Source organism: Quercus robur, chromosome 9 (genome assembly GCF_932294415.1).
Source record: "Quercus robur chromosome 9, dhQueRobu3.1, whole genome shotgun sequence".
Taxonomy (NCBI): Eukaryota; Viridiplantae; Streptophyta; class Magnoliopsida; order Fagales; family Fagaceae; genus Quercus; species Quercus robur.
The window spans coordinates 34,442,067-34,459,548 of NC_065542.1; the positions used below are offsets into that span (position 1 = coordinate 34,442,067).

The 17,482-nt window shown below is 34.0% G+C and overlaps 1 protein-coding gene and 1 long non-coding RNA gene across 2 annotated transcripts; both read left to right on the forward strand.

Annotated features, from left to right (window-relative positions):
• The first annotated feature begins 2,190 nt into the window (after positions 1 to 2,190).
• LOC126698193 (uncharacterized) lies at positions 2,191 to 8,918 on the forward strand. The gene is made up of 6 exons (XR_007646406.1): positions 2,191 to 2,406; positions 2,503 to 2,623; positions 2,887 to 4,316; positions 4,395 to 4,465; positions 8,254 to 8,593; positions 8,850 to 8,918. It is a non-coding gene; the product is annotated as an uncharacterized LOC126698193 (long non-coding RNA).
• A 1,355-nt stretch (positions 8,919 to 10,273) lies between these two features.
• On the forward strand, positions 10,274 to 13,151 carry LOC126698192 (V-type proton ATPase 16 kDa proteolipid subunit-like). The gene is made up of 2 exons (XM_050395239.1): positions 10,274 to 10,821; positions 12,810 to 13,151. The coding sequence occupies exons 1-2, from the start codon at positions 10,448 to 10,450 to the stop codon at positions 12,940 to 12,942; spliced, it is 507 nt and encodes a 168-aa protein (XP_050251196.1). The 5' UTR covers positions 10,274 to 10,447; the 3' UTR covers positions 12,943 to 13,151.
• Positions 13,152 to 17,482: the final 4,331 nt, after the last annotated feature.

A 17,482-nucleotide genomic window follows, 5' to 3' on the forward strand; every position in this document is an offset into this window, starting at 1 on the left:
ATTTGTATTTTATGAAAAGTTGAATAACAACCTGGAACTTAGTATTGTGGAGATGAATTTTAATATTTGGTGACATGTTGGCTCCTTTCATAAAGAAGAGCAACTATTCATTTGGAATTCCCCAAAAAAAAAATTAATTAAATTATTTGGTTTAATTGGTGATACAAAACAGTAAGGTATTCAAAAGAATCAGAACGTCACAGAAGTATCATGGCAGAATTTTATGGCACGCAACATTACAGCAAAACAGTACCATAGCAGAATTCTATGGCAAAATATCACAACAACGTTACAACAAGACAGTACCGCAACAGAATTCTGTGGTAGAATGTAGCTACATTGAAACAGAACAGTATCATGAGCAAAACGCTACGGTAGAATATTACATCAATACAGTAGCAGAATGTTGTGGTAGAATACCGCAATACCATAGTAGAGTTTAATGGCATTACATCAAAATGCGGTGGCAAAATATCACTACAACACCATAGAGTTCTACAACATAAATATCCTGAGAACTCTACAATAGAAGGCCCTTACAATAGTTGTAATATTTCCCATACACAAAGACTAATAAGGTTAAGACACTTGGGGGTATTCATCAACTTTTCCCTTATTATTCTCTACATTGATAAACTAATCTAGTAATTCTTTCACCAAAAAAAAAAAAAAAAAAGAGTTTAGAGCTGATATACAATTGCAATAAAATGAAATAATTAGGTAGTAAATTTTGTGAGGAAATAGTGCAAACCTTAATTTTTAGCCCAATTTCAAATCCTATTAACACTTACAAATCATTAAACATTAATAATATAAGCAATTTGGTTGAAATTTCCTAGTTCTTATGATTGCAAGAGACTAAGTACCAAAAAAAAAAAATCCTATAGACATATGAGGAATACATTTTAATCATGCACTAAGAAAGCAAAACAACTAATAAAAAGACTACAATATTTCAGTAGAAACCAACAATTGTAAAGATAAATTATTTTAACTCTGAAAGCCACAGTCTTCTCTATTGCCAAATATTTGATGACAGCGATATCAATTAGCAACAATCCAAGTTCACAATATATGACACAAATTATGAAATATAATGTCAATTCCATGTAATTCCCAAAAAGTCCAACTAATCTAGGAGAAGAGAAAGCAGAACCTGTATTGTTTTCCCTCTACAACCATATTCAGGTCACACATAGACATAGTTATATTCTTGCCCCAATCCAACAAGAGGCATTGCTAGATTGGCCCGTGAATTCATTATTGAGGTTGCAAAAATGCAGAATGACCAAAAATTTAAATAACCCAACAAGAAAAAGGAAAAAGAATCGCAATAGAAGTTGAAAACCCTCACTCAATAAGACTAGAATTATAATCCTCCTATGAAAGCTAGTCACAAACCCAAGTATTAGAAAGAATTAAAACAATAAAAAAAAACTATAACACAGTGGCAAACCCATGGATCGGAATTCGTGGTGGAGCTTTATTACTCCGCCGTCACCTGAGCCACAAACATTGACTCTCAAACCCAAAATCGTCTTATTCCTCTCATTCAATGTGATCAAACCCATAACCTCAAACTCTCACTCATCAGAGGCCGAGAGAGGGTTTATAGGGTGGATTGAAAAAAAACACTGCATCCATCGGATGTCCAACAAAGGACCCAGCACCAACCATGACCATCTTCCTCATCATTTTAGTTTTAACTTATGTATTTTCTCATTTGGGTTCTGTCTAGTTTTTTTTTTTTTAATATAAGATAGAATTCTACTCTAACTTAATCTAAGTGTATATGTAAGTAAAGCTCCCTCCTGGAGACTTGAACTTTAGTCCTTGCCCCCCACACTCTACAAGTACTTATACTTGTGGAGTGACCATCGCACTGAGGGTGTGCAGTGATAGTTTTGTCTAGTTTTTGAAACAAGCTAATGGGTTTTTGTTCGGTTATTGATATTTGTGTTTCTATAGATTTTGGGTTTGGTTACTTCTTTGAGAAGAGCATTAGAAATGAAATGGGTCTTAATTTTTGTTTGATATTATAAGCTGTTGTTGTGTGCGGGTGCTTAATATTCATATTTTGGTAAGGTGCTGACATGGCACTATTTCATTGGAGGGCATAAATACTTGGGCTGACACCAAGTCCTAACTGAATTTAAACTCTCTTTGACGTTTAGGTACTGGAGTGGCACCTCAAAGTAAAAAATATACGGATAAAGAAGCGCACACCTCTCCCTACCTTTACCAAATTCCCTTCTCTCTCTTCCTCAAACCAATTTCCAATTCGATTCCTGCTCTTTCGTTGAGATCCTCGCAATTCATAGCCTTTCTACTTTCTAGTTTCAATTCAGTCTGGGCCTCACCGAAGCTCGACATTTGTTACAGGACTTTGGACTCCGTGAAAAAAAGGTAAGATCAATTTCGCACACACTAACTCATCTCTTATTATAATTCCCATTTTATCACATCTTTGATCTTTCTCAAATCTCAATCTTCTTCTCATAGATTCCGATGAAACAATGATGTCTTCTTCCTAAGTTTCAAAGGTGCACGCACTCGCTATGGTTTTACAGGCCATGTATATGAGGTTCTATGTAACCTCTATGGAGAATGTTCACAAGGATGGGTATATATATCTAATGACTACTCTTATTGTATGCTTATTTATTTATTTATTTAGAAAAATGTTACTAAAACTAATTTCCTAGCAAAAAGAGGGGGGGGGGGGGGATGTGCTAAAGTTAATGATAATTCTCAGATATTTGAGTTTAATTAACATTAAAGTCAGTTGTATTGTACAGAACTGACCATCTTGAATTTAAGCCATCTTCATATTTATATTTCTAGTGTCCAAATTATAATATGTTTCTTATGTTTTGTGATTGGCAGTGCACTGAATCTTGAATTTATCCAAAGAATTTTTAAAGAGATATCAAGTATTAAATTGAATTGCACGAAGTTATTTGTTGCTAAATATCTAGTGGGAATTGATTCTCGAGTGGAGGCCATAGATATGAAGTCAAATGATGTTTGCATGGTAGGAATTCATGGCATGGGGGGAGTAGGTAAGAATACAATCACAAAAGCTGTTTATAATAGAATTGCTGATCATTTTGAAGGAAGTTGCTTTCTTGAAAATATAAGAGAAAAGTCAAGAACAAATGATGGCCTACTCCAACTACAAGAAGCACTTCTTTTTGAGATCTTTGGGGATAGATATTTCAAGGTAAACAGCGTACCTGAAGGAATCAATAGAATGATAGAAAGACTTTTCCATACAAGGGTTCTTTTAATTCTTGATGATGTTGATGAATCGAGAAATAGAAAATTTGTTTGGAGAATGTGATTGGTTTACTTCAGGAAGTAGAATCATTATAACAACAAGAGACAAACAAGCACTCTTGGAAAAGATCATCCAATTTATGAGGATAAGGAATTGAATCAATGTGAAGCTTGTGAACTCTTTGAACTACATGTCTTCCAGATAGACAAATGAACTTAAGGAAGAGTATTCAAAACTTTCAAAGCAGATTATATATTACGCCAGTGGTCTTCCACTAGATGTGAATGGGAAAGTGCATTAGAAAAGTATAAACATATTCCTCATGAAAAAATCCAAGAAGAACTCAAAATAAGTTTTGATAGAGAAATATATTTTTCTTGATATTGCATGTTTCTTCAAGGGATTCTACAAGGATTATGTTGTAAATATATTATAAATGCTTGCAATTTATGTCTGGATTATGGTACTAGAAGACGTATGGATAAGTGTCTCATAACTTTTGCGGTCAATTATCAATGCATGACTTGCTACCCAACAAATGGGTAGGGAAATTTTTCAATAAGAATCAAAAGAGCTTGGAAATCATAGCAAAGGATATGGTGTTATAAAGGTGCTCATGAAGTACTAACTAGAAAAATGGTACTTTGGTTTCACTTTTCCACCCCCATTTTTAATGATGGAGAAAAATAAGTTTATCTGTATACTATTTTATTCTCAAATTTCAAATCTGCTATGTTGTGCGGTTTCCTCAATGGTTTGTGCAATTAAGGATCATGTAAAATTCTAGGCATAGTGTAGCGCTTGGCTAAACCAATAATGGTGAACTTGCATGCTAATGCTTTCGAAAGGTTGGAAAATCTCAAATTGCCCATGGTTCGTAATGTCATCATTTGTGGAGAACTTAAATATATCCCAACGGGTTAGGGTGGTTTGATTGGCCCGATTATTATTTTTCCTGGCCATCCGCTTTTTGTCTACAGCAACTTGTCATAACATGCCATGTAGTCACATTCGAGTGGAGTTGCTATTCAAACAGGTAAACTTATTTTACTAAACTACATTTTTTGGAATTTTAATTGCAATAAATTGAGAGAAATTTTGGGGCTTTTACCAGATGGAGTATGTGAATGTGCAAGAAGTGACATACTAATGGATCCACAATCATCAACCTTATTATCGCATCAGGTTATTCTCTCTCCCTCACTCTTTGAGACTTCAAATCTAAAATTAAGGGATCTGCATCTGAAGGTGAGGACAATAATTGTGAAATTAGACTACTAAGAAATGAGTCCAAAATGGTTCAACCGTCAAAGTGTTGGAAATTTCATTTCATTTTGGGTTGGTCCAAAATTTCTAAATTTTTTTATATGCATTGCTTTAAAACCAAAGGCATGTATAGGTGGATTTGGTTGTGAGGTTTACCTTTCCATCAATGGTTGTGAAAAAATTTGCATTAATGCAATTTCTATGCATGAAAATTTTGATCATCTGTGGTTATCTTCTAGTTCTCATTGGCCATTGCAGAACAAATTCAATGAGTCAAATCCATTTGAACAAAATCACGTTGAAGTTTTATGTAAAATCGAGGATAGGAGTAATACCTCTTCTTCTCCTCCCATAAATGTTAGTGCTATCATAAAAGGATTTGTGGTCCATGTAGAGTGCATACGTTGTCCTCACAAGTCTGGTACTCCTTAATTACCCTTTTCGAGAGCTAGTCATGGTGGTGGTCTTCCTTGGTCCCTCATAACAGTGAGCCCCCACCTTTACTACTTCTTTTTCCCACTTCTTGACCCTCATTGATGGGTCACAGGGTTTTCAAAAATGGAGTTCTGGGGCTTTCAATGGAAACAACTGGTAATGGGTTTGAGCTTGCATAGTGATGAGTATGATCTGAGTTTGTCATCAAATGCTTATCCCTTTAGAAGCCTTGGATACAAGACTTGAATGCAGAATGATGTCAGCCTCCTTGGGTCTCTCACAACTCTTTGCCATCTGAATTAAGGATTCCATGGGATACAACAAATGAATTTAAATTATTTGTAAACAACCATTCCAACTTCAATCTGTATCCACTATTGAAGAAAATGGGAACATCTTGATTGAACTTGAAAGAAATATGCCTCCATCTGAAAACAACCTTGAAACTGTTTTCTTCTCCATTGTTTCCATTCAATTCCTTTGCATTTGATGCGAAAGTATATCTCCTCCTTTAGTTGCATTCTTTCATTTGCATCTTTGGGTGCCCGCCACTTTCTTCACTCACTCTCTCTCTCTCTCTCTCATTTAAGAGGCTCTACTCATAGGATTGGTTACAAACCCAACTTGGAAGGACATTAATTTTTTTATTATTATTCAATTCTTACACCAAGTGGGGGAGGAAAATTTGAACCTTGGTTCTACTCATAAAGAAGACCAAGCAATGCCACTGAGCTAGAAGGCTCTTGGCAGCTTGGAAGGACATTAATGTACTAAAAAAAAAAAAATTAATGAAAAGAAATTAGTCATTTGATTTGCTTGCTAAGTTCTCTTTCTTTTGATGGTGGTTCTCCGTTGAGTGTTAAGTTACAAGTCAATGGACAAGTAAAATATTGGCAAATAATAATTTACTTCTCTTGGCTCACTGGATGTGTTACACATAATGTGAAGTCTTTTTTCCCCCTCAAAATGGCATATGCTATTATAGATTGATGAAGGTTAACATGATGGATGATTTCAGCCTACGTTGTGTGGTCATTGTGAGATAAGTTGCTCACAATTCTTGGACTTAAATTCATGTTCTTATCCATTACTCAGTGATGGAAGTATCATTTGATTTTGGTCTAGCAGTCTATTAGCAGTTAGCACCAATTTTGTAAATCCATTGCATGCTAAGGTCCAAAGATACTCATTTCACATGTCTACACCTTTTTTGGCCACAAGATATATTGCTGCTCCTTTTAAAGGTACTCATGTTTGAATAGAGTTAAATGACTCTTAAGTTCACACTATTTGGATGCCTATTAGAATTAGCTATTTCAAGTTTTGATGTATGCTACTCTAGGAATATGGATACAAAATCATCATCACACTTGGCTATAGGAATTGTTATTAGACTAAACTTCAAGATGAATTTCTCACGGACTTCAATTATATTTCTTGTGCAGAAGCCTGCAATTAAAATAAAGTTCTGAAAAATGAAAGGAAAAATTGATGTGGAAATCTTAGGTGTTATTGTGAAATTTCAATGCTTTAACCTAATATTTAGTCTATAAGAGTTGTAAATTTTTGCTAATTGGTAGGAATCTCTCACATGCACATACTTAGTGAAAGGAAATTCAGACTCCAGCAGGTCCACCCTTACGCCATCCCTACTTTCAAAAGGTGGAGGTTTGAAAGGATTGGGCTTTGCCAATAGTCATAGGTTCAAGGTCCTTTGAGCACCATTCCATATTAAATGCTTTCTGGTCTAAACCGTTGTTGGTAGTATTGACATTCTTGAGTTTCATGATTTGGTAAAAATGTTGGGAATGATTCTGGTTATTACTTATTAGTTTGTTCCCTAGACATGTAGGAGCTTATTATTATTGATGGTTCTCTCTCTGCTATAGTTGGAATTGAAGGATGATATATGTTAATTAAAAGAGTTCAAGGAAAAAAGGATGATGTTACCTTCCTGGTTGATCCATCTATGGTTTTGCACTTCAAGTATGAATTAGTGAGGTCTCTAATCTAGTGGCAACAACAATTTATTTAATTATACTTCTTTGTTATAATGCTCTAGTTGAACCTTTTTTTTCCTTGTGCATGCTATTTAATAGCTTTTAGTCTTTTACCCTGAATGATTTTTGTCTTTATTATTGATGGTTGGATTGGAGTAGTTCGAATAATTTAATGAGCTGAACTAGGCTGAGTTGCTGTTTGAAATCCTTTAACCAACAAGGGCTTATCGTATTACTTTGAGCAAGACTTTGGTCTCTGTAATAGTGGAATATTTTGCTGCTTTCAGAAGTATACCTAATTCTTTCCATAGACTAATGCAACTCTCATTTTGTTTCAAAATTGAATTGGATTATGCTTCGTGTCTTTGGAAGTAGATTTGATTTTTTTTTTTTTTTTTTTTAAATTGTAAATATGATAAATTGCTAAGAAAGGAAATGGCTCAGTTGATAAAGTATTGAAACTTAAAAGAGGGCGTTGGAGCCTATGACTTTAATTGTTTTCTGACTAGTGGCTTTTTTTTATATAAATGTTTTGTGCTCCAGTTATAACTTACTACCTCAGTGATTGTGAATAAAATTTTGAAAAAAGAAAATTATGCCTATTATACTGCTCAAATAAAAGATGACAATGCCGCTGCTATCTCTCCATTGTCCAATAGACTATGCCACATCTTTGAGTAATGTATCTCAAATTTTCTTAGTTTTTTCTTCCCAATCACGAACAAAATGAGATTGATAGGCACCTCTCAACCATCGTTGCCCATTATTGTCTCTAATTGAAGTAGGTCCAGGTTCTTAATCACTATTTTTCCTCGTTCTCCAATCTCCAAAGATGTAGCTCTTTTGTATAATTTCTCTCTTAGCTTTATAATTCAAATGTTCACCTTGTTTCCTTTTCAAAAAGAACCTCTAAGAAATCTTTTGGTGTTTATGTTAACAATTACTTTGATGTATTAGTGCTTTGCTTCTTCTCTTTGTGTTTTAAATATCATTTCTGTCTTGGGTTTCTTGAATGTCTAGGAGCTTTGTTTATGTGTCCTCTGTTTCTGTGATGGGGTTTCTTGCAACATTTTAGGAACTCGTGGGTAGAACTCACTCTTGAAAACCGGCTTGCAAGGTGAGGGTGCCTAAGAGCTTATAAACACATGGTTAAGTTTATACTTAATCCATGTGGGATAGTAGGATCATAACACAACATTTTACAATCATTTTTTGTGAAAGTCTAGGAAACTTAACAGTTTTTTTTTTTTTTTTTTTTTTTTTTTTTTTCAGGTAAAATTGCCCAATCTGATGACCTGTCCATGACTCGGTGGCCAACTCAAATGTGATTTTGCCTGATCCCTCAGTTGGCAGCGGGTAGAGAAGACTGAGCCCAACGGACCCTCGATCACCCAATGCATGAGAAGACCAGGACTGAGATAGCTTATCCGGTGGAAATCATTCTCTTTAGTCTTTACCTTGACTGTTGCTAACCCTACTCTTCTTTGAACAAGATGGAGTTATTGGAATAAATACCATGAATGATGATCTTTTAATTTCACAACAGAATCAAAAACAGTTTTTGCCTATCATACTTGAGTCATTTTACATGTACTGCACGCAATTAATTTAGGTGCAATTTGGATCCGCGTTTCCTGCTGCGTTTTGCGTTTTCAGTTTTTTTTTGGCTTTAGCCATATCTTTTGACTAAGTTAGCAGTGAACAGTGCATCTGTACACTGTTCATGGGTCTCACAAATTACATTTTTTAACCATTTTTTCATTAAAAATGGGTTCCACAACACTATTTACATATTTAAAAATTATTTTGCTACAGTGTTTTCAGTTTTCAGTTTCAGTAAAATAAGTTCTATCCAAACAGACCTTTAGATTGAATCTTTTTGTGTTAAAGAGAAATTTCAATTGCAATTACAAAATACACTTTCTTGTGCAACATAATGAATTGGAGGTCATCCCCTTTTGACCTACTTTGCCCCTGATAACTTGTTTGGAAGGGAGAAATAATTTAATGAATGTTTAAATAACCTCCCTCTCAAACAACTGTAAAGGTCAAAGTAGTCATTTTGAAATTGGCTTGGCATTATTAGACAGATGGTCATAAAAAGTAAAAACCAAAAGCATGGCCATTTTTTTAAGAATACCGATTTGGGTTATTCTCCTACCCGTATCGAATAGAACATGTAAAGCCAAATCTTCTTTAGTAAACTGCATAAAAGCTTGGGTACAGAACAGAGAAAATTACAGGGAAGTTGAGAGTGTGATTCTGATTCAATAGCAACTCACTTGTGAACCCAGGGAATCCAACAAATGTGAACTTGGTACCGTCAAAGACTAAGTGGCCATTTTAATTCATGGCAGGGGCCGGTGTAAGACAGGATTTTGATTTTGATTCTGACTTTTTTTTTCTTTAAATTTCCCTTCATTTGCTACTTTCAAGGATTATAAGTTACCGTGCTTTGCTCATTAATATATCGCTAAAATTTGTTACACTACTAAGAAGAATAGGGTTTTTAAGTAAAATGAATTTGGATTTGGAATTTAGGATAATACAATGAATCTTGACTAATATTATAATATGCTTGTGGATTCTAAATAGTTCAATTGGTAAAATCTTTTGTCAACCAATAAGAGATATGGAGTTTAAACCCTCCTATACTAGACACTAATTGGTGTCTTAGCTTAATAATAAAAAACAATTATCATGGAACGAAAGTTATATTTTGAATTATAATTTGTCTTTAAATAATAAAAAAACTTAGGATTTTGATATTTTTAACATCAATAAGTTTGAGGCTTGACAAAAAGCTTCAATAATAATAATAATAAATAATAGTAAAAATAGGAATATTTTTTTAAATTGCTTAAATAATCAAAATAACACTTATAAGAATTTTTTTTTTCTTTTATAAAAACACTTAAAGGATCAACGAATAGGATATAAGGTCTTTTATTAGTAACTATAGTAGAAATTTTTTTTTTTTTTTAAAGGCAGTATAGCTAAATCATATAAAACCGGATGTGAAAGCTCTTAAGTCTAATCCACTGAAAATAACCTTAATTAGGAAAGTTAATTTTTAGTTAGAATTGAATTAGACTAATTATAAATTATATAGATAGATGGTTAATTGAAAGGGTTCATATTGAAAACAGGAAAAAAACAAAATAGTCATTAAAAAAAATTAAAAAAATCTGCCAAAAGAAAAAGAGGGAGTGAACAGTGCAGTAACAGAAAAGAAAACGCAAAAAAAAATCCAAAAAATAAAAATAAAAATAAAAATAAAGCTTCTAGCCTATCACGAAGTGCTGCGTCAGATACGTGGTATAATGTTTTGCTAAGAATCGAAAAGAAAAGATCTCATCGATAGTCATTTTCGTAAAAAAAAAGCACACCCCGTGAACCTGAACTTCTTCCCGTCCCCGATCCAAAGCCAAGAACAGATCTCCATCCAATTTTCCCGCAACCAAACATGTCATCTTCTTCATCCGAATTCAGCGGCGACGAAACCGCACCCTTCTTCGGGTTCCTGGGAGCGGCGGCGGCTCTGGTGTTCTCGTGCATGGGGGCGGCGTACGGGACGGCGAAGAGCGGAGTTGGGGTGGCGTCGATGGGAGTGATGCGTCCGGAGCTGGTTATGAAGTCGATAGTCCCGGTTGTTATGGCTGGTGTGTTGGGTATCTATGGCCTTATCATAGCTGTCATTATTAGTACTGGGATTAACCCCAAGGCTAAGTCTTACTATCTCTTTGATGGCTATGCTCACTTGTCTTCTGGTCTCTCTTGTGGACTCGCTGGTCTCTCTGCTGGTATGGCCATTGGGATTGTCGGTGATGCCGGTGTCAGGTACTACTTCTGCTTTTATTTTAGTGCAAAACAAAAACTTGATGATTTATAGTTGAGAAAGTAAGTCTACTGGGGAAAAGTCACAACATGGGTTTTATTTTTTTTTTATTTTATATATGGATGAATCAGGATATATATATATATATATATATATATATATAGCACAACTAAATGTGTTTGTGATTCGTGCATAATAAGTTGAGTGTTTGTGAGGTGTGAATTTGGGCGTGTCTGTAGGATTGCTATTGTTTTTTTTTTTTTTTTTTTTTTTTTTTTTTTTTTACTGTTGGGGCCCATTGAAATGAAGGTGTGATTTTTTTGGCAGTAGCAGGGCTCTTTAAAGTTTGATTCATAAGAATTGAGTGTATATGAACAATTAGAAGTTTACCCTTTTTTTTATTTATTTCATTATTGCTAGGACTAAATTTTAAGCTATATTTCATTATATCTTATTGCTAGGATTCATAAGGATTGTTATTATCTTATTGCTACCTGCGTACAACCCCACCTCCGTTATCTAGTCCACTAGATTTGATTTACACCTATGGTTGAGCAATGGAATGGTTTCTTGTTCGCGCAAGCTTGCATCGGATGAAAATATTTTTCGACAGAAAACGTTTCATAATGAAACAAATGGAGTCTTGGTTTGAAAAGTTTTATGGTGATGTCTTTTGACAACATGGAAGGTAAGAGATGCCTTGCTTATCAAGGGATCTATTTCCCTTCAGGCATTGAGTGTAAGCTTTGATTTACCATAAGCAAGAAATCTCTTACTCTTCAGGTATTGGGAGTAAGCTTTGATTTACCAAAATCGGGGGCTCACATTTCTTTTTATGGGAAAATGAGAGGAGCTTGGTAATTTGCCTTCTTTTGCTCTTGCTGAAAGGACAAGTGTTACTTTCACACTTGACATTTAAATGTGTGCTAAGCTTTGGAATTGTGTGTATGGGAAGGGGTATGCATGCTCTGATGACCAGGGTTTGACTGTCACTGTCTTTGGATTAAATTACAGACTTATATGCTTTCTTGCCCTTCTTGGCAGCATATTTTTAAGTTTTATTCTTGTAAATTAGTGATAAGAGTTGGATTGGAGTTATAAATTTATAATAGTCATTAACTTAAAAAAAAAAAAAAAATTCAAAAGGGGGTTACGGTAATTATTATTACTCCACACTTCTAAAATGTGAGATATGCTCTACCTCATTTTAGGAAAAATTGTTTGCCGTGCAATAATCGGGAACTGTAGTATAATTTCAGCGATCTTTTAGTGGTTTTTTTGTCTTTGGTGGTATAACTAGAATTGAGCTTTTTGAAAATTGAATTCCCCCCCCCCCCCGCCCCCACCTTTGTTTCTCTCTCTCTCTCTCTCTTTCTTTCTCTCTCTTGCATGAATTGCAAATTTAGACATGATGAACTGAAGTAGGTCAAGAAGTTTCAGTTTGAAGTTCTCACATATTCTAATGGCTTGCCTAGAAGTCTCTTTTCATATAAAGAGAAATAGACTTGTTGGACACAATGCTTTTCTTAGCAGAGGGTTCACTAACATAATAGTCTTGTGGGACTTTAGTGGCTGTGCATCAAGCTGAAGGTTGAATTGCAATTTCAGATACTGTTTAACTGAAGTTGGTTGAGGGGTCTCAGCTTGGGGCGTGCACATTTCTTTGCATTTCATGGATATGGATTTGTCAAAGTCAACACTTTGTGTGGCATAAGGTTGACTGTCATAAAGATCTTGTGGGACTTATGATTCCTTTTTCCCTATTAGACTTAGGTTTTTAGCTATTTGATTGCCTTCTTAATGGACGAAGTGTCTTTGTGTTTGAGTTGCATGTTTAGTTTTTGTTTTTTATTTGAACCATTATATTCTGATAAGATTGTGTAATATGTATTTTGTTGGTATTATATTATTATTACGAAGTATAGAGTCAAATGGCATGTCACATGTGATGAATTTTTGCACTAAATTTGGTTTTGGGGATTATTTTCAGGGCTAATGCACAGCAGCCAAAGCTGTTCGTGGGTATGATTCTAATCCTTATCTTTGCTGAAGCACTTGCTCTCTATGGTCTCATTGTGGGGATCATCCTTTCATCCCGAGCAGGCCAATCTCGTGCAGATTAAAGGAGGCCTAGTTTCAGAAAATTTTTGCTTCTGTATTATTTGCAGATTGGCAGTTGGATGCCTTAACAACGATGTCATTGTTAAGCTTACGATAATGTTAAACTGGATCATACTTGTCCAAATTGTACTCTATGAAGGCAGTTGCCATGACAACTTTTCAAATAAGCATTTATTAGTTATAAGAAATGTTTATCCTTGTGTTTAGTCAAGAGGTTTTGCGTTTCTGATGTTAGTTGTGATAATTAGCGGATTGATACTTCGGGAAAAAAAAAAAAAAAAAAAAGCCTTTGTACACAGTTAATTTTGGCAATATGCCCTCCAACAATTATTTAGTCTCTCTCACTCTCTATTCTATTTAAATATTCTCCGTTATTCTTTTTGTCATTTAATAAGTCTAAAGACAACAATTTTTCATAACATTTTATACAGTTGTTGATAGACATGTTGTAATTGGTGTATAATAAAATTGATAAATTTTTTGTCTATAATATTGTTGTTTCTCATTTCTCCCTCCCACACCCTTTTCCATCTTTATTAGTCTCTCACCCTCTCACGCCTCTATGGCTCTATCTTATCTAACTTTCTTGAGTTGTGCCACCATAAAATGATGGCAGCATGGCATAAGTGAAAAGCCGCCATTGGCGATGGCGATGAATAAGCATGGGTTCCATCGTTCTTGATCAGATGAATGAAGGTTTTTAAAGTCATGTCATAGAGACCTAGACGACAGGGCGCGGGCGGAGGGCATGACTGTGGGTGCCATTGCAATAATCACCCCCTACTGCCCCTAGAGGATCATGGTCGTGCAAAATATTGGCAGGGGTCTTTCTTCTTCTTCTTCTTCTTCTTCTTCTTTAATTTTTAAATTTTTTTTATAGTGATTTCTTTTATATATATATATATATATATTTGGTTTACTAAAGGGCTTTGATAATAGTTGCTGAGGCATGGGTTTCTAATTTTGGAGGTGGTGGGTGCTTAGGCCACCGTGGGGAGTGAGAAGGTTTGAGAGGGATTGGGTCAATGAATGAGGGAGAGTAATGTGTTTTGGTCAATTGGAGGAGAGGTGATGAGTCACGGGTCTACAAATTTGCTTTGATTTTGAGTTAAGTAATCAATCTCTTCCATCCTAAAAGAAGCAAACAAAGTAAATCAAAGCAAGCAAACAGAATTAAGTAATCAAACTCTTCCACTTTTAATTCTGTTTGAAGATATAGAAAATCAAAATTAGAGAACGACAGTGACCTTTTTTTTAAAAAAAATAAAATAAAATACAAACTTAAAAGTACAAGTACAATTAAATTCAATGAAAATACATGTTTGAATTTAATTAAAAAACTTAATGTAATGTAAGATACTTTAAGTAAGTTTTACCCATATTCTACTAAATACTTTTATCATTTTAAAATTTATAATTAAAATTTTTTATTTATTTATAGAAATTGATTGTTCAATCACCAGTTTGGCCTTGGTTAGATTAAGGCTATGTTTGGTTAGAGGGAAAAGAAAGGAAATGAAGGGAAGAGTAGAGAAAACTCAGAAAAGCAAAGGGGAAGAGAAATGAAAAATAAAGGAAAAATAAAATATGTGTTCGGACGTAGAAAAGAGAAATGAAATGTAGTTTACACTTATATCTTTTTAATTTATAGAGAAATAACTCAAATAAAGATGTAAATGTAGTTTTACCTAAAGATTCAAAACTTTTTAAGGATATAAGAGTAATTTTTTGGATTTAAATGGAAAGTTAAAATAAAAAATTGGTGGGATGTAGAAATCTCTTCTCCCGCATTTCATTTCTATTCCGTTTTCTCCCCTTCCCTCAAACCAAACATATAGTCTAAAGAACTGGAAACCACTTTTCTTTTATTATTCATGTGTGGTCAAGAGATACCATAAAATGGTGGAAAACTAATTAAAAAGCAAAAAGCAGATGCCATAAAAATAAAATGGTGGAAAGATTATCAAAAAGCAACCAAACTTGCGTTTTAGATGGACTTCTGATGTGGAAAAGACAACCAGGCTTGCGTTTTAGAAGAAAGTTGTCTTGCTTTCTTTTTTCTTTTTCGAGTATTAAACAATAAACACTAGAACAAAATTGACAACAGTGAAAAAAAATTTGAAATGGGATTTTAACAAAAAATAAAAGCATTACCTTAGCACCAGATATATAATTTCAGATTATTGCAGGTTTATTGATATGAATGATTCAGCAAAAAAAAAAAAGGTTACCTTAATGTAAATATGATATAATGATGACTAAAACATTCAAAAAAAAAAAAAAAAAAACCAAAATAATCCGTCTAATATAATAAAGGATTGTTTAATTGAGTTGAATTGAAATATCTGATAAGTTTTTTTAGGAGGAAAATATATGATAAGTTGGTGGGGGTCACATCATATTAATATTGTTTAGTGGGTGTCGGTTGTACTTTTGTGTTGTGGCAAACGCTGAGTTAAAGTTTGATCCACGATTTAAAACTTAAGAGAGATTTTAGGTTCAGTGGAAACCTAAACAGAACTTGTATAAGTGGATATTATCACACTTTCTTCTTTTTCTTGCCCAATATCTCAGCGCATGTTTGGTAATATTATTCTAGCAATATTATTTAATTATAAAAATATGTGTGAATAAAAAAATATTATAAAAATATATTGTGGGGCCCAATAATTTATGGGTCAGGTCCACTTGCTCGTGGGAAGTCCAAAGGCCCAAGCCAAAGAAGGCTACGGCTCAAGCTCAATAACATAAAGCCCAAATGGCCCGGAGATGTTGCTGAGGACGGTTCAGTCCTCGGCAGACCCAAAATTCACCGAGAAGAGGGGCAAAAACGGTATAGGACCAGACTGGAAAGGAGACCTAAAATATCTCGGGAAAGCTGCCCTCATTACCCTTCCCAGATAAGACTCTGCATCCAGCAGAGCCGGATTCTTCGGCTTTATCAACCACCCCCAGTGATTCTGGGATTAGACTGACGGGACAAATATCAGTCTTGGAAAGGTTGACCCTACACGTGGATGAAGGACAGCGAGCGTCAGCGAGTATAAAAGAGAAAGTAAGTAATCTGGATAGGGAAAAAGAGGGACAAAAAAAAAAACCATGGGGCTCCTATTCTACCTCCAGGAGAAAAACTCCATGGGTGAAAACCCCTTAAACAATGTATGCACACCACATAAGAAAGAGAAACCCACCGCCGGATAACCGGAGAAAGACCTTAATCGTCCTCGGACTAAGTCCGAGGAGTCCAACCCCTCAGGATGTGACGCTATAGGGCTTAAATGTTCAAATCCAACTCCTTTTTCTACATAAATTCCTCTAAAAACAGGACCGGACCATAGCCCCGTGATCAAAGACAAGCCTTTCAAGCCCACTCTCTACAAATCATATTGTTAGGGATCTTTCATGTACGAGCCCAACATCATTATTGGGCCGTTAAATAATCGTGTCCCTACATATATGTTAGGTTGTTTAAATAGCAAAAATTGTTGTTTAAATAGCAAAAATTGTTGTTTAAATAACACAACCAAACAAATCCAGTTTTCATGATACTCTTGCACAGTTGGTCATGTTAACGTATAGTTGCAATGACCCAAGCTTATTCTTTTATTTATTGCTAATATAGTATATATCTAGATTATGTTGCAGGAGGTTGTACATTGCAAGACTTCTTAAATGGTTTTTTAGGAAAAAGGAAAAAGAAAAAAAAAGTGTACAGCTAAAATATATATAGTGTCATCAATTTATCATTAACCATATTGTATTGTTTAAGTTCGGTAAAAAAAAAAAAAAAAAAGAAGATGGAGGAGGGGAAACGACAATTAGGCTTATCTATATATTTATATATCTATCTATATATAATAATAGGAGAAACTGAGAAAAATACAAATTAAAATTTTAAATTAAAGTTTCAATTTTGTGCCATGTGTCTTAAATTATTTATTCTTAAAGAATTTTATTTCTTAATTTTAGAATCAAATTTAAGACAACATCATAAATATCCATCCAAGTGAGTTATTAAGTACAAAAACCAAAGAGTCTAGAATAAATGAATTGTAAAAAAAAAAAAGAAAGTGTTTCACAATAATTTAAAAAAAAAAAAAAACATGGACAATTTACATTTTATACCTAATAATATCCTTACAAATTTTTTTAAAAAGTTAACAAAATATAAAAATGACTATCAATAGTATTTAAATTATATATATATATATAGGAATTATATTATGCATCTTATTGTATATTTTTAAGTGTATTCATATATATGCATTGGGCTACAAGCTAGTAAAGTTATAATGAGAGGAACTAATACCATGTTAATGGTATTATTATTAAGGGGTTACACAATAGGTTTCAAGCAAATTAATGGGTTTTATTATTAAGGGGTCACAACCACTAATCTTTTGGAGAAGTAAATGGAAAAAGAAACAGTAATTAAGGAATTAAGGAATTCAATAACAATAAAAATAAAGAGAATATATAATTAATTAATTAATTTAGGATTAAACGTACTGACACATGTTGAATGTGTTATAGATGGACAAA

Bases quoted from the DNA above. Each gene is read 5' to 3' on its own strand.
- LOC126698192 (XM_050395239.1), top strand. From the start codon at position 10,448: ATGTCATCTTCTTCATCCGAATTCAGCGGCGACGAAACCGCACCCTTC. The intron at 10,822-12,809 runs GTACTACTTCTG...GATTATTTTCAG, and splicing joins GTCGGTGATGCCGGTGTCAG to GGCTAATGCACAGCAGCCAA.